Source organism: Oncorhynchus tshawytscha, linkage group LG28, assembly GCF_018296145.1.
Source record: "Oncorhynchus tshawytscha isolate Ot180627B linkage group LG28, Otsh_v2.0, whole genome shotgun sequence".
Taxonomy (NCBI): Eukaryota; Metazoa; Chordata; class Actinopteri; order Salmoniformes; family Salmonidae; genus Oncorhynchus; species Oncorhynchus tshawytscha.
This window is the reverse complement of record NC_056456.1, coordinates 31,541,393-31,559,400: the sequence shown is the minus strand read 5'-3', so window position 1 is coordinate 31,559,400 and position 18,008 is coordinate 31,541,393. Positions and strand designations below refer to the sequence as shown.

Here is an 18,008-nt window from a genome sequence, read left to right as displayed (position 1 = left end):
ACCTCACAAAGCAATTGTTTTGATTATGCAGAGGTTGTTGATTCTGCTCTTCAAGTCCTCATTGTCAGCCCCCCAATTGTGCGCCACCGTATGGGACTACCAATCACGGCTGGATGTGATGCAGCCTGGATTCAAACCAGGTACTGCAGTGATGTCTCTTGCACTGGGATGCAGTGTCTTAGACCACTGCGCCACTCGGGAGCCCCAAGGGCAAGGCAGTGTGATTGCGATTGCATCATCTGTGGACCTATTTGGGCAGTATGCAAATTGAAGTGGGTCTAGGGTGGCGGTGATATGATCCTTGACTAGTCACGCAAAGCACTTCATGTTGACAGAAGTGAGTGTTACTGGTGATTAGTCATTTAGTTCAGTTATCTTTGCCTTCTTGGGTACAAGAACAATGTTGGTCATCTTGAATATGTCAGTAAACACACCAGCCAGCTGGTCTGCGCATGCTCTGAGGACCGGCTAGGAATGCCTTCTGGGCCCGCAGCCTTGCGAGGGTTAACACGTTTAAACGACTGGAGAAGGAGAGGCCGCAGTCCTTGGTAGCGGGCTGCGTGTATTATCCTCAAAGCGGGCAAAGAAGGTGTTTAGTTTGTCTGTTATTGATTGTGAGCCCGGTGGAGGACTTAGGAAATGTGATACTTGTTATCCTCAGCCATAGTAAAAATCAGACAGACAAGCTTGCAGAGCTGTCTAATGGGAGTTTGAATCGAAGCATCCTGGGCGTTGGAGAGGAGAAACGTCAGAGGCCTACTCATCATCGACATCATTTAATGCATAGATACTGGGGCATGTCAGAATTCCCTATAACATAAGGGTGTATTATACACTAGTGTACTGTGTAACACTGGTGTTACAGTCGAATAGCAGCATAATAGTTGCACTTGTTAATATTTTATCAATTTGCCCGAGGCTTTTTAAATAGTCATGCGAACAACATACAGTGACGGTGAAATCCATTATCATTATTTTACATAAACGCGCCATTATGCTACATCCCCCAGTCTAAATGACAACTTCCTTCCTTCGGCGGCAATCCCTCCTCCTCCAATTGATGGATTGTCACATGTATCTGCGCGGTGTTAGCAGTTTCTGGAGTTAACATGTTTTGGTGATTGAGAAAGATTCCAGAGTGTAGTGCGCGACAGATGCCTTTCCGAAAATTCACATGGAAGAAATAAAGAGATGATGGCATCAACAGTTGCTTAGCGCCTACTTGCCTGAGCTGCCACGGGTATGGAGTCAGATCGTACCAACCCTTATCGGAGTTTCTGGTTTCGGACACCGAGTACTCTCCGAAACATTTCGAGGAAATATAAATTGTGTTATTCAAGAGATAGTGGACATTTACCAAACTCGATTCAAAGTACCCCTTTGCATCGCTGTAATTCATCATGTCTGATCAGAATTACTATTGGACCGTTTTGCCCAGCTACAAAACATGTTTTGTGACTGGGGCCATGATGAAAAGATCAAAAAGGTAACCTGATTTTCTTCTATCAGCCGACTTGTCAAACTATAATAATCAGCGATCATGCAAATCTCTTATGGATGAGCCCGTGCAGCCTATTGCATTTAGTATTTTGATTGTCTGAGTCAAAGCCCAAGACTACTGGGACAACTATTCAGGAAAATTACGTCGCATTTAATAATTATAAGGCTATGCTTTTTTTGTTTATGATTTCCTTCAATAACCTTTTCATTCACAACAATGGCACAAATTGGCCTTTGTTTTCATGTTGATGTTCAGTCTGGTTTTGTGTTATGATTTCTCTACTCTACTACAATGTGTCGGGTTACATCCACCCTAGTTTTGTTTCCGATAGAGAAATATGGCCGTTATTGTTGCCTATAATGTTTTGACTTACAGAAGCCGCAGCTGTATAGGGAGGGACAGTGTTGTTCATGCCGAAGGCTCACAACTTGTTCGTTACAGTATAGGCTATAGTCTAGCAAAAGTATATAAGTAAAAGGAATTTATTCCCATGAATATTAGTTATATTAACTTAGAAAAATCTGTGAAACGTTGAATATTTCTTGGGTCTCTAAATTCCCCAAAAACATTTTTCATCCTTGTGAAATCACAAAGAAAATCTATTTCACTACAGTAGCAGACGTTGGCAAGCCAGTCAATATACACTGAGTATACAAAACATTAGGAACATCTTTCTCAGAGAGTTGCACCATTTGCCCTCAGAACAGCCTCAATTTGTCGGGGCACAGACTCGTGTCGAAAGCGTTCCACAGGGATGCTGGCCCATGTTGACTCCAATGCCTTCCTCAATTGTCAAGTTAGCTGGATGTCCTTTGGGTGGTGGACCACTCTTGATACACACATTGAAGTTCTTGACACTCTCAAACCAGTACTATGATACTCCTGTTCAAAGGCATCTTTAATCTTTTGTTTTACACATTCACCCGCTGAATGGCACACATACACAATCCATGTCTCAAGGCTTAAAAATCCTTATTTTAACCTTTCTCCTTCATCTACACTGATTGAAGTGGATTTAACAGGTGACATCAATAAAGAATCATAGCCTTCACCTGGATTCACCTGGTCACTCTGTCAGTGTTTCCCAAAATCGGTCCTCTGGACCCCAAAGTCCAACCCTAGCACTACGCAGCTCATTCACATCATTAAAGTTTGATAGTTAATTGTTTATTTGAATCAGCTGTGTAGTGCTAGGGCAAAAACCAAAACGTGCACCCCTTGGGGTCCCGGGAACCAGTTCTGAATGTTTTGTGTACAAGTCTGCCCATAGCCTGCTACAGTTGTTTTAGAATCCTGGTGGGTGTGGAAGATCTCATGGTGCATCTGACAGCTAACACCGGCTGTGTCACCTGCCAAGCATTCACCACAATCTCTGTTGGTTCGTAGTACATGTCAGTCTACTATTTGCACTCAGCTTCTTAAAGCATGGTACCGTGCAAGTCCCTGCAAAGTCCCTACAAGCAATACAGCTTGTTGTTTGACTGAGACCGATATTGAAATACTTTCTATTGCCTCAGTGTTTTATGATTTTTGATTTAATCTTGGCAGGTTATTTTTGCAAATGAAAATTGGTTTGTGAAACAATTGACATGGACAGATCACATTTTGATAAATGTATATATGAATTAAATACATTTTATTACAAGGGGATCTTTTGTATTCTCAGTTGAGTTCTGCTATTAAACAAACATCTCTCCCAGTTAATGCCTTTGGTTTGAGGCGCATGAATCTCATCTCCATGCCGACCCAGAAATGTCAGGCTCAGTTGTCGTCTGAGCTTCTCAATTACTTTAGGTCACTGCCAACGAGATGGCATTGATATTACAGTGGCCCTGTGGCAGCGCAACATCAACAATGGGGCTGGGGATCAGTCATCTATGAAACAAACAAACAGAAAATGAGTTCCTTGCATTCTGTAAATCTACCCTCGGTCATGGAGACATGGAGCCGGGTGGGGACACGCCCTGCAAGCACCGTAGCCCTCCAAAAACAGAGATTGTGTTCTTATCAATGGACTGCTAAGCTGACTAATTTGTGTTAAGCAAAGTTGTCCAATTTAACCAAATTAGATGGTAATTCAATTTCTACTGCCTACTGTGTGAGGTAGGTGTACAAGCCCAAAACAAGAGGTCCAAATCGTTTTCCAATACATTTTAATTAGAAATGAATTACTTTTTTCAGTACTTGGTGGTGAAATGTGCATAGTGTATCACACAGGCTAAATAATCAGAACACCTGCATGTTATAACCAAGCCCCAATATCACAACTCGGTTTACATTCCACTACTCTAATGTATCACACAAAACAATTCTCTCCCTTTTCCACACAGTTGCCGTAACAACAAGAGAAGGAGTCTGGCAGTCGGGACCCCCTCCCCCACGCTCTCCCGACCACTCTCACCTCTCCCCCTCACCACAGGTAGGTGTTGTTGTCAGCCGTCTCTGCACTGCACTCAGCATGCGATAGAGTGCAGACCAATCAGTATGTTGTAAAAACATAGCAGACCAATCAGTACGTGATAAATGTATAGCAGGCCAATCAGCATGTGGCATTAAAGAGACAGCAGACCAATCAGACCTTTCCAGTGCAAAAAAACACATAATGCTAAACTGTGTGTTCAGAGTTCTCAGGCAAATTAAAATGAAGCAGCTGAGCTGGCCAAGCTCAAATTGCTATTTGGTTTCTGTTTTGAAGCTCAAGTTTCCAAAGAAGCTTATGTACATATTGCTTTAGCTTTTGTATCATTTTAGAGGAATAACTGATGAAATACATTTCACATGAAAGAAACCGTTTTCTTTTATCTTTTCTTTCTTTTTCTTTCTTTCTTTCTTTAAATTTGACCCCTTTTTCTCACCAATTTCGTGGTATCCAATTGTTTAGTAGCTACTATCTTGTCTCATCGCTACAGCTCCTGTACGGGCTCGGGAGAGACAAAGGTTGAAAGTCATGCGTCCTCCGATACACAACCCAACCAAGCCGCACTGCTTCTTAACACAGCGCGCTTCCAACCCGGAAGCCAGCCGCACCAATGTGTTGGAGGAAAAACCGTGCACCTGGCAACCTTGGGTAGCGCGCACTGCGCCCGGCCCGCCACAGGAGTCGCTGGTGCGCGATGAGACAAGGATATCCCTACCGACCAAACCCCCCTAACCCGGACGACGCTAGGCCAATTGTGCGTCGCCCCACGGACCTCTCGGTCACGGCCAAATACGACAGAGCCTGGGCGCAAACCCAGAGTCTCTGGTGGCACAGCTGGCGCTGCAGTACATCGCCCTTAACCACTGCGCCCCCGGGAGGCCCAAGAAACTGTTTTCATTCATGGTTATTGATTGTGAGCCCAGTGAAGGACTTAGGAAATGTGATTCTTGCTATCCTCAGCAGATGGACACGCTTAACTTCATCATAACAAATCAGGTTGTCCAGACAGTTAAGAATGTTTAATGCTACGGATGGAATTGAGAGTTATCAAGTGAGCGTGCGTTAAGGCCTATCACAAAACCCTGTCCTTTCCAGACTCCTTGGTTGTAAATATGCGTTGAGTTTATTGAATTCAGTTCCACCAGAGACTGATCGCTTTGGATTTAGGGCAGCTTGTCCTTTACTTGTGCATCATCAGCTCTCAAGAATGACAGCAGACTGCAGTTATAACAACATGGCCTATTCCTTCATTAATAAAACATGATCCAGTGATAAAACACCAACAGAGCCTAATTGTTGTGTTTCAGCTGGAAGTAGCCCCCAAGAAAGCCCCCGAAATGTCTCCGCTAGTGCCTCCGCCAACTTCCAGTTTGCACGCAGGTAAGAAAGTCCAATCCTCCTTTCAATTATTTCAGTTTAGTAGAAGTAATTAATGTTTTCATTTGGTTATATTATAGAAGGAGTCCTACTAATAAAAAGCAGGTATGCAATTCATCTCAATTCATCTCAGAACTGTCAAAAGGCACCTTCACTTTAGCACACAATAGGTAGCCAAAAGATCTAGTTCACAAAAAGGATAAACCCCCCCCAGAAATGCATAGAAAAGGGATGGTACTGTAGGTAACCTTCGTCGCTTTTCCATGACAACGGCAATGCATCAAATACCTCATATTAGAAATGAGGTTGGTGCTTTAGACTGAAACCAGCCAAATGGCTCTAGGGCTACTCGTGGGACATAGGACTTGGCATTTGTCAGCGCAATTAAAGGGAGAGTCGGTGTGCAGTACGCACACTCATTACTCTGGGCTGCCGTGATGATGCGATACAAACAGCCTTATCCTGAGCCTATCACACGTCACATATACTGTGAGCCCGCCCACTAGTGAGCTACAAGCATCACCTTCAGTGTTAAACAGTTGCAACCCAGTCAGGCTTGAGGACAGTGAGGCAATGCCTTTAATGGTACAGGAGTAAGTGTACCACACCATAAACTATAGAGATAAGTGGGGGAGAAATCACATGAAACATTTTGGCCATGCACACGGTTGCATCAGCTTACATGACACAGCTACATTTACTGAGGGTTCGGGGATGCCAAAGTGGACATAGATGCTATGGGTCTGAATATATATGTAAATAAAGTATTGTTTATTTTTAATACATTTGCTTACATTTCTAAGAACCTGCTTTGCCATTATGGGAATTGTGTGTAGATTGAGGGGGGGAAAAAACAATTGAATCAATTTTAGAATAAAGCTGTAACATAAGAACATGTGGAAAAAGTCAAGGGGTCTGAATACTTATGTAAATAAGGCTGTAACATAACAATATGTGGAAAAAGTCAAGGGGTCTGAATACTTTCCCAATGCACTGTAGATGCTATGGCTGCAGTGTGTAAGGTGTTGTGCTTTAGTTGTTGGTACTCAGACTGCAGTCCTCGTGTGCTGTTATTTGGCCATGTAAACAATCCCTTATGGCGACGTGCTTGAAATACTGACACACAAAGCTGTAATCAGAACTTTGATATTAAATAATATTACTATTATTCATAATAATATATCACGGATATGAAGCCGAAGAGACATCCTATATCAGTTGACTAATCCTTGCTCTGATACGTGCAGAAACACCAATCTTATTAAGTCAGACCTGATTTGTCAGCCATAAGGTGTTTTTTCAGGGCTCTAACCTGACTGAGGAATATTGTGGCCCCCCCCCCAAAAAACCGTATTCAACCTTTATCTAAGCAGGGCGTCATGCTGAGACCACGGTCTCTTTGGCAGACGACTCCTTCATAAACACGTCAATAAACAACTGTTAAATTACACATGCACAGGACCAGTCAAAGGTTTGGACACCTACTCATTCCAGGGTTTCTTTATTTTTTTACTATTTTCGACATTGTAGAATAATAGTGAAGACAAACTATGAAATAACACATATGGAATCATGTAGTAACCAAAAAGAGATTGAATGGGTCCGAGTCTGGTAATTTATATGTCTGAAGGTTAACAATTAAGTAAGGCATGGCGGAAGTTTATGCAAGAGGGCTTTTATAGACAAAAAGAGCTTAATGCATGATCTACGAGACTACAAGAATGACCAGCCTACTTTGTACTTTGATACAAAATGCAATGATGTGTACTGAACCTTTTACACTATGATAAACTGCATTTAATGGCTTCAATACAGTGGCAGCTGCATTCATATAGACAATGACTGAATTATTTGTTTTCTGCTACAAAAGTGGTTGAGCTGAAGGGTGGTGAAAGGTGTGTGTGTGTGTGTGTGTGAGAGAAATGACTCATTAAGCATGTACCATTGGGTTCATGGCATCTTGTCAGGTGTTCAGCACATTGATGCCAGGTCGTGAGCTTCTGACAGCTTCACGGTGTCAGTGAATGCGTTTGTGTCCTAATTTTTCCTTTCCTTCTTTCTTTCTCTCTGGCTCTTCCTCATAATGTGATAAACCAGCCACCTGGCCCGCACTGAAAGGTAGGAAAACATTTGATCCTTTTTTTGTCGATTTAAAAAATGTTATACCTCCTTTAATCATGTTAAACAGCCTTTGGTAGTGCTTCATGATTAAATCTTGAGGATATGTATGAAATTTAAAAGCTCATAAGGTGCTTTGTTGTTTCCTGGTTCTTCCAGAGCGGATGGGCGAAGATGGTCTGTTGCCTCCGTCCCCTCGTCCGGCTATGGCACCAACCCCCCCAGCTCCTCAGTGTCAGTAAGTCCCTCTCTTCCTCATTAAATATGTAAGCCCTTCTTCCTCAAAGACCAACAAGGGAGCATTTGGCATTGTCGTCAATACTCAATATAACTAACAATGAAATGTTTATTGAGCAACACCATGTTGTACAGTAAACCCACAGGAAATGTAGCTGTTTAAGTTCAGTATTTAAGGTTGCTACCAGGAAGTCCAGATAAGACGTATCTAGATTTCTTTTCAAATTTATGTGCGATTCACAATATATACAGCACGTTTTGTTGTACAATTTAAAGGTAAAATATACTGCATTTCAAACAGTTAGCAATAATCTAATGAGTTAAGAGCTTGTGAAATTATACCTAGGCTAAATATAAACCATTCACAATCATAAGACCCACACATTTTATCAAAATAGTTTAACCTGCGTTTTTGTAATAATCACTGATCTGGCTTTCAAGGCCTTCTATGAAAATGGCCTTTTTGTTACAAATGTAATCAAATGTTATTGGTTGCATACACATATTTAGCAGATGTTATTGCGGGTGTAGCAAAATGCCTATGTTCCGAGCTCCAACAGTGCAGTAAAATCTAACACATCTATAAGTAAAAGAATGGAGAAATAAGAAATTAAGAAATATAGAAATATTAGGACGAGCAATGTCTGATCATAGTGTAAATATATACAGTGGGGCAAAAAAGTATTTAGTCAGCCACCAATTGTGCAAGTTGTTCTCCCACTTAAAAAGATGAGAGAGGCCTGTAATTTTCATCATAGGTACACTTCAAATTATGACAGACAAAATGAGAAAAAAAAATCCAGAAAATCACATTGTAGGATTTTTAATGAATTTATTTGCAAATTATGGTGGAAAATAAGTATTTGGTCACCTACAAACAAGCAAGATTTCTGGCTCTCACAGACCTGTAACTTCTTCTTTAAGAGGCTGCTCTGTCCTCCACGTTACCTGTATTAATGGCACCTGGGGCGGCAGGGTAGCCTAGTGGTTAAGAGCGTTGGACTAGTAACCGGAAGGTTGCAAGTTCAAACCCCCGAGCTGACATGGTACAAATCTTTCGTTCTGCCCCTGAACAGGCAGTTAACCCACTGTTCCTAGGCCGTCATTGAAAATAAGACGCAAGATCTCACCCCGTGGGGTCAAAATGATCACAAGAACGGTGAAAAAATCCCAGAACCACACGGGGGGACCTAGTGAATGACCTGCAGAGAGCTGCGACCAAAGTAACACACTACGCCGCCAGGGACTCAAATCCTGCAGTGCCAGACGTGTCCCCCAGACGTAGCCCTTGGTTCACTCCAGACCTGACTGCCCTTGACCAGCACAAAAATAACCTGTGGTGTACTGCATTAGCATCAAATGCCTAGTGGTTAGAGCGTTGGACTAGTAAACGGAAGGTTACAAGTTCAAACCCCCGAGCTGACAAGGTACAAATCTGTCGTTCTGCCCCTGAACAGGCAGTTAACCCACTGTTCCTAGGCCGTCATTGAAAATAAGAATTTGTTCTTAACTGACACTGTCACCACTGATAAATCCACAATAATTGAGAATTTCAATAAGCATTTTTCTACGGCTGGCCATGCGTTCCACCTGGCTACCCCTACCCCGGTCAACTGCCCTGTACCCCCCACAGCAACCTGCCCAAGCCTCCCCATTTTGCCTTCACCCAAATCCAGATAGCTGATATTCTGAAAGAGCTGCAAAATCTGGACCCCTACAAATCAGCCTGGCTAGACAATCTGGACCCTCTCTTTATAAAATGATCTGCCAAAATTGTTGCAACCCCTATTACTAACCAACCTCTCTCTCGTATCGTCTGAGATCCCCAAAGATTGGAAAGCTGCCGTGGTCATGCCCCTCTTCGAAGGGGGAGACTCTCTAGACCCAAACTGCTACAGACCTATATCTTTCCTACCCTGCCTTTCTAAGGTCTTCGAAAGCCAAGTTAACAAACATATTACCGACCATTTCAAATCCCACCGTGCCTTCTCCACTATGCATTCTGGCTTCCAAGCTGGTCATGGGTGCACCTCAGCCACGCTCATTTCCAATCCAAAATTAAATCTAGAATCGGCTTCCTATTTCGCAACAAAGCCTCCTTCACTCATGCTGCCAAACATACCCTCATAAAACTGACCATCCTACCGATCCTTGACTTTGGCGATGTCATTTACAAAATAGCCTAAAACAGTCTACTCAACAAATTGGATGCAGTCTATCACAGTGCCATCCGTTTTGTAACCAAAGCCCCATATACTACCCACCACTGTGACCTGTATGCTCTCGTTGGCTGGCCCCCGCTTCATACTCGTCGCCAAACCCACTGGCTCCAGGTCATCTACAAGTCTTTGCTAGGAAAAGCCCTGCCTTATCTCAGCCCACTTGTCACCATTACAGCACCCACCCGCAGCACGCACTCCAGCAGGTATATTTCACTGGTCCCTCAAAGCCAATTCCTACTTTGTCCGACTTTCCTTCCAGTTCTCTGCTGCCAATGACTGGAACTATCTGCAAAAATTGCTGAATCTGGAGACTCATCTCCCTCACTAACTTCAAGCACCAGCTGTCAGAGCAGCTCACAGATCATTGCACATGTACCTAGCCCATCTATAAATAGCCCATCCAACTACCTCATCCCCATACTGTATTTATTTAGTTCCTTTGCACCCCAGTATCTCTACTTGCACATCTATCAGTCCTGTGTTTAAATGTTAAATCGTAATTATCTCGCCACTATGGCCTATTTTATTACCTTATCTTACCTCATTTGCACAGACTGCATATAGACTTTTTTTGTACTGTATTATTGACTGTATGTTTGTTTATTCCATGTGTAACACTGTGTTGTTTATGTCGAACTGCTTTGCTTTATCTGGGCCAGGTCGCCGTTGTCAATGAGAAGTTGTTCTCAACTAGCCTACCTGGTTAAATAAGAAATTACGGGCTAAGGGAAAGTGATAGTTTCAAAAAATATAACAGAATATCGCTAGCTCTCTCTTGCTTCTCTTTAAGTTTGAAAGAAATTAATTTGTTAACTGTTCAACTCTTGTCTTTCTCTGTCTTCGAGTGAACTACTCACCACATTTTATGCACTCTGGAAGTTCTCAAAATTACTATGAGTCTCCTAGGTTTTGTATTGAAGTCAATGTACCCAGAGGAGGATGGAAACTAATCTCAGCAAAAAAGGAAATATCCCTTTTTCAGGACCCTGTCTTTCAAAGATAATTAATAAAAATCCAATAACTTCAGATCTTCATTGTAAAGAGTTTAAACACTGTTTCCCATGCTTGTTCAATGAACCATAAACTATTAATGAACATGCACCTGTGGAATGGTCGTTAAGACACTAAACACTTACAGATGGTAGGCAATTAAGGTCACAGTTCTGAAATCTTAGGACACTAAAGAGGCCTTTCTACGGACTCTGAAATACACCAAAAGAAAGATGCCCAAGGTCCCTGCTCATCTTCGTGAACGTGCCTTAGGCATGCTGCAAACAGGCATGAGGACTGCAGATGTGGCCAGGGCAATTAATTGCAATGCCCGTACTGTGAGATGCCTAAGACAGCCCTACAGGGAGACAGGACCACATGTAACAACACCTACATAGGATCAGTACATCCAAACATCACACCTGCGGAACAGGTACAGGGTGGCAACAACAACTGCCCGAGTTTCACCAGGAACGCACAATCCCGCCATCAGTGCTCAGACTGTCCGCAATAGCCTGAGAGAGGCTGGACTGAGGGCTTGTAGGCCTGTTGTAAGGCAGGTCCTCAACAGACATCACCGGCAACAATGGGCACAAACCCACCATCTCTGGACCAGACAGGACCCTCCAGCATGACAATGCCACCAGCCATACTGCTCGGTCTGTTCGTGATTTCCTGCAAGACCGGAATGTCAGTGTTCTGCCATGGCCAGCAAAGAGCCCGGATCTCAATCCCATTGAGCACGTCTGGGATCTGTTGGATCGGAGGGTGAGGGCTAGGGCCTTTCTCCCCAGAAATGTCTGGGAACTTGCAGGTTCCTTGGTGGAAGAGTGGGGTAACATCTCACAGCAAGAACTGGCTAATCTGTTGCAGTCCATGAGGAGGAGATGTACTGCAGTACTTTTAATGCAGCTGGTGGCCACACCAGATACTGACTGTTTGATTTTCACCCCCCCACTTTGTTCAGGGACACATTATTCAATTTCTGTTTGTCACATGTCTGTGGAACTTGTTCAGTTTATGTCTCAGTTGTTGAATCTTATGTTCATACAAATATTTACACATGTTAAGTTTGCTGAAAATAAACGCAGTTGACGGTGAGAGGATGTTTCTTTTTTTGCTGAGTTTAGCTCCTCTGGCTACACCATGGTGCTACCCTACAGAGTGCTGTTGACGTAACTTTAGACCTTCATTGCAAAACAGTGTGTTTTAATTAATTATTTGGCAACGTGAATATATTTAGTATAGTTTCATCTAAAAATTATCACTTTTTTCATGTTTCACTATTTTTATTAAATTCCATAAGGATGATGGTCCTCCCCTTCTTCCTCTGAGGAGCCTCTGCTGTTCTATGTCTATGGACATAGGGCAGCAGCCTCTAAGATGCAGGGTTGAGTAACCGGGTGGTAGCTGGCTAGTGATGGCTTTTTAACAGATCCATGCATAATGAACCATGCCTAATGCACGTTCACTAATAATGACCAACATCTTGTAGCAGGCATTATAGAACATTAACACAGCTAGGTCTCATAAACAATCTCTCACACACTACTAACCAGCTCATCTTTATATTTAAAGTCTAATAAACTTGGATTTATTTGCTGGTTAACAAGGTAGAACAGTTGAAATAGTTATGAACACACCCTTCTGTCCATCCCCAACGTTATGCATGTTAGCCTGTCCACTTTGTTCAAATCAAGTGGCCTACCTTATGATTTACGCAGTCTCCTCTGAACAGTTGATGTTGAGATGTGTCTGATGCTTGAACTCTGTGAAGCATCTATTTGGTCTGCAATCTGAGGTGCAGTTAAATGCCGATTTCCCAAAAAAAAAGATATATATTTATTTATTTATATTTACATTATTTTTTTATATTTATATATATATTTTTTTTGAGGCTGGTAACTCTAATTAACTTATCCTCTGCAGCAGACTGGTTCCGTATTGACTGACCATGTCTTAAAGCAGTGGTTCCCAAACTTTTCATAGTCCCGTACCCCTTCAAACATTCAACCGCCAGCTGCGTACCCCCTCTAGCACCAGGGTCAGCGCACTCTCAATGTTTTTTACCATCATTGTAAGCCTGCCTCAAACACTATACAATACATTTTATTAAACATAAGAATGAGTGTGAGTTATAGTCGCAACCCGGCTTGTGGGAAGTGACAAAGAGCTCTTATAGGACCAGGGCACTACTAATAATAATAATCAATCATTTTGATATTTATCTAACCATCTTACATATAAAACCTTATTTGTTCATTGAAAATTGTGAATAACTCGCCACAAGTTCGTGAGAAGGGTGTGCTTGAAAGGATGCACATAACTCTGCAATGTTGTATTGGAGAGAGTTTCAGTCTTAAATCATTTTCCACACACAGTCGGTGCCTCTATTTAGTTTTAATGCTAGTGAGGGCCGAGAATCCACTCTCGCATAGGTACGTGGTTGCAATGGCCATCAGTGTCTTGACAGTGTGATTTGCCAAGGCAGGATACTCTGAGCGCAGCCCAATCCAGAAATTTGGCAGTGGCTTCTGATTTAAATGACATTTTCACAGAACCGCATGTTGCAATTTCAATGAGGCTCTCTTGTTCAGATATCTGTAAGTGGACTGGAGGCAGGGCATGAAAGGGATAACAAATCCAGTTGTTTGTGTCATCCGAAAGTACCTGCTTAATTGTGCACCCAACTTCAGTGCTTCGCTATATCACATTTGACATTGTCCGTAGGCGTGAGTTCATTTGCACACAAAATCATAGAAAGACCTGTGTGTTGTCCTTGTTAATGCAGACAGAGAAGAGCTCCAACTTCTTATTCATAGCTTCAATTTTGTTCTGCACATTGAATATAGTTGCAGAGAGTCGCTGTAATCCTAGATTCAGATCATTCAGGCGAGGGGAAAAAACATCACCCAGATAGGCCAGTCCTGTGAGAAACTCATCAGTCAAGTGGTCAGACAAGTGGAAATGATGGTCAGTAAAGAACTTTAAGCTTGTCTCTTAATGTAAAAAAAAACGTGTCAATACTTTGCCCCTTGATAACCAGCGCACTTCTGTATGTTGTAAAAGCGTTACATGGTCGCTACCCATCATATCATTGCATAGTGCAGAAAATACACAAGAGTTCAGGGGCATTGCTATAACAAAGTTAACAATTTTCACTGTTCCCGGGTTTAAGTCTCCTGGCCTTCACATGGCATTTTTATGATTCACCAAAGGATGGGTTTATGTTCATCTCTATATTGTCCACTGACTGTGTCCCCTACAAAAAGTTGAGTGTCCGTGGTTTCCTTTCAGCATGTCTGTGAATTATGTAAGCCAGCTGTGCGACCGAGTCAAAAGAGCAGGGAACAAGAGTCACCTCATGGGAGAACAGTAATACTGATGAAACACCTCGCAAGCCCTCCTCATCCATCTTAAGCTTTTCATCAGTGTTTTGGCTTGAGGGAGTTATGGTAGAGCTGACTTAAGACAGGAACTTCGAAAGATGACAACACTGTTTTTAAATGTTTTTGCACAATGATTTATTAATTTACCCTCATGATTAAAATTCATTAATTACCTCAATTTGAAGTGAAATAATAGGTGTCAGGGCATTGGCTGGTGCCTTTGCACTGCTTGTGTTTCTCCCAGCACCATTTCAGTGTTGCGGCCCCTTTTCCTAGCTATAATTTTTCCCCCAGCCCAAGATAATTAGTCACCTATTGGTTTGAATGGAAAGTTTGGGTGTTGGAAGCCCAGGAAATGTAGGGAACCCCAGGTTAATAATTAACCCCAGACCTGTGGAAAACTGTACATCACCAGCCAGAGAAAATTACTCAATGTGTTTGCACATTTCCTCGTACTGCACAGTATACAGGAAGTCAAACCCAGGGCATCCAAACAAGGCCCGTCCTAACCAGGGCCTGTCCTAACCAGGGCCCGTCCTAACCAGGGCCCTATGTCTGGACTGTGATTTTCTACGGCTAAATGAATGACAGTGAGGTCAGTCCCTCCCACACAATACCCCATTCAGTGCCCAGTGTCGGTAACCTCTATGTAGCACTAGGTACGGGTGCCTCTCCGGTTTCCTCCTCGGAAGCGTTCCTCCGGTCAGATGAGCCTCGGATTCTCGCCTCTTGTGAAACACGAGCTTATAATTTTGGGCTCATAATTTCCACTCTGTCTGCATGTCGTGCATTTGGTTTGAAATGAAAAATACACACAGCCAACAGTGGATAGAAATACAGGTTCTGGTGACACACTGAAAGCTCACAGAATCCTTTTTTAGACCCAACTGGATGTAGGATGTTGTGCCCTTATTGCACATTCCCACAAAATTCAATTTAACTGAGAAATATAGTTCGCTCTGTAGAAGCATCAAAGACAGTTTATCTACTAAGCATTAGTATTTGTCTCACAGTATAATACATAGTAAAGCAGTGTGATGGTCTACATTTCCTAAGGGAAATCGTTTCAGCCATAATCTCCTTTATTTTCAGACCTGAGCTAAACTGAAGTCTATGCAACACTGTTTGTTTTGTCAGCACTTTTAAAATGAACATACAGTGGGGCAAAAAAGTATTTAGTCAGCCACCAATTGTGCAAGTTCTCCCACTTAAAAAGATGAGAGGCCTGTAATTTTCATCAAAGGTACACTTCAACTATGACAGACAAAATGAGAATTGTAGGATTTTTAATGAATTTATTTGCAAATTATGGTGGATATGTAGATAATGAGTTTATGAAGGGTGTGTCTTTGATTGCATCATGCACATACACTACCATTCAAAAGTTTGGGGTAACTTAGAAATGACCTTGTTTTCCATGAAAACATACATGAAATTAGTTGCAAAATGAATAGGAAATATAGTGAAGATGTTGATAAGGTTTTAAATAATGATTTTTAATTGAAATAATAATTGTGTCCTTCAAACTTTGCTTTCGTCAAAGAATCCTCCATTTGCAGCAATTACAGCCTTGCAAACCTTTGGCGTTCTAGTTTTCAATTTGTTGAGGTAATCTGAAGAGATTTCACCCCATGCTTCCTGAAGCACCTCCCACAAGTTAGATTGGCTTGTTGGGCACTTCTTACGTACCATACGGTCAAGCTGCTCCCACAACAGCTCAATAGGTTTGAGATCCGGTGACTGTGCTGGTCACTCCATTATAGACAGAATACCAGCTGACTGCTTCTTCCCTAGATAGTTCTTGCATCGTTTGGAACTGTGCTTTGGGTCATTGTCCTGTTGTAGGAGGAAATTGGCTCCAATTAAGCGCCGTCCACAGGCTATGGCATGGCGTTACAAAATGGAGTGATAGACTTCCTTCTTCAAGACCCCTTTTACCCTGTACACATCTCCCAATTTGCCACCACCAAAGCACCCTCAGACCATCACATTGCCTCCACCATGCTTGACAGATGGCGACAAGCAATCCTCCAGCATCTATACATTTTTTCTGCATCTCACAAATGTTCTTCTTTGTGATCCGAACTCCTCAAACTTAGATTTGTCTGTCCATAACACTTTGTTCCAATCTTCCTCTGTCCAGTGTCTGTTCTTTTGCCCATCTTAATCTTTTATTTTTATTGGCCAGTCTGAGATATGGCTTTTTCTTTGCAACTTTGCCTAGAAGGCCAGCATCCCGGAGTCGCCTCTTCACTGTTGACGTTGAGACTGGTGTTTTGTGGGTACTATTTAATGAAGCTGCCAGTTGAAGACTTGTGAGGTGACTGTTTCTCAAACTAGACACATTGTACTTGTCCTCTTGCTCAGTTGTGCACCGGGGCCTCCCACTCCTCTTTCTATTCTGGTTAGAGACAGTTTGTGCTGTTCTGTGAAGGGAGTAGTACACAGCGTTGTACGAGATCTTCAGTTCTTCGCAATTTCTCCTATGGAATAGCCTTCATTTCTCAGAACAAGATTAGACTGACATGTTTCAGAGGAAAGGTCTTTGTTTCTGGCCATTTTGAGCCTGTAATCGAACCCACAAATGCTGATACTCCAGATATTCAACTAGTCTAAAGAAGGCCAGTTTTATTGCTTCTTTAATTAGCACAACCGTTTTCAGCTGTGCTAACATAAATGCAAAAGGGTTTTCTAATGATCAATTAGCCTTAAAAAAATGATAAACTGGATTAGCTAACACAACGTGCCATTGGAACACAGGAGTGATGGTTGCTGATAATGGGCCTATGTAGATATTCCATAAAAAAACAGCCGTTTCCAGCTACAAGAGTCATTTACAACATTAACAATGTCTACACTGTATTTCTGATCAATTTGATGTTATTATAATGGGCTTTTTTTTTCTTTTAAAACAAGGACATTTCTAAGTGACCCCGAACTTTTGAATAGTAGTGTATTTACAGAGCTCTGGCTTGTTGATGTATCAAGGACTCAAGGGCCATGTAATATGTTGGAACACATACTGATCTCGCTCTCTCTCTCTTTCTATCCTCTCTCTCGCTATCCTCTCTCTCTCTCGCTATCCTCTCTCTCTTTCTATCCTCTCTCTCTCTTTCTATCCTCTCTCTCGCTATCCTCTCTCTCTCTCGCTATCCTCTCTCTCTCTTTCTATCCTCTCTCTCTCTTTCTATCCTCTCTCTCGCTATCCTCTCTCTCTCTCGCTATCCTCTCTCTCGCTATGCTCTCTCTCTCTTTCTATCCTCTCTCTCTCGCTATCCTCTCTCTCGCTATGCTCTCTCTCTCTTTCTATCCTCTCTCTCTTTCTATCCTCTCTCTCTCTCGCTATCCTCTCTCTCTCTCTCTCGCTATCCTCTCTCTCTCTCTCTCGCTATCCTCTCTCTCTCTCTCGCTATGCTCTCTCTTTTCCTCCCCCAGTCCTCTTCCTCCTCCCAGGAGCTTTTGCACCAGCTCCCCTTCCAGCCCACGGCAGATGAGCTTCATTTCCTGTTTAAACACTTCCGGAGCACAGAGAGTGTAGCGGACGAGGAGGGGCAGCCCTCACCCCCCGTGAGGCTCCGCTCCCGCAGTCTCAGGTAGGCACACCCACCAATCAGATCACCAACACCCTTAAAGGGATAGTTCACCCCAAAATAAAACATTTATAGGATGTTTTCACACCTTGAAGGTAATCACATATCAAGAAGTCCTATTTTGGAATGAGGTCAACACATTTTTCCTAATGTTCGGAGAAAATG

At 42.5% G+C, this 18,008-nt stretch overlaps 1 protein-coding gene across 2 annotated transcripts in view; it reads left to right on the top strand.

Moving 5' to 3' along the window:
- The window catches only part of LOC112244659 (microtubule-associated serine/threonine-protein kinase 3-like), a 58,667-nt gene that overhangs the window by 8,185 nt on the left and 32,474 nt on the right, over positions 1–18,008 (top strand). Inside the window, exons 1-6 of one of the 2 annotated variants that reach the window (XM_042307898.1) lie at positions 1,046–1,486; positions 3,832–3,920; positions 5,228–5,300; positions 7,395–7,415; positions 7,575–7,653; positions 17,689–17,846. In XM_042307898.1, the coding sequence (XP_042163832.1) occupies positions 1,401–1,486; positions 3,832–3,920; positions 5,228–5,300; positions 7,395–7,415; positions 7,575–7,653; positions 17,689–17,846 (506 nt within the window). In that variant the 5' untranslated portion in view covers positions 1,046–1,400. Of the gene's footprint in view, positions 1–1,045; positions 1,487–3,831; positions 3,921–5,227; positions 5,301–7,394; positions 7,416–7,574; positions 7,654–17,688; positions 17,847–18,008 lie in introns of those variants that run through there. The other variant, XM_042307900.1, reaches the window with a different exon arrangement.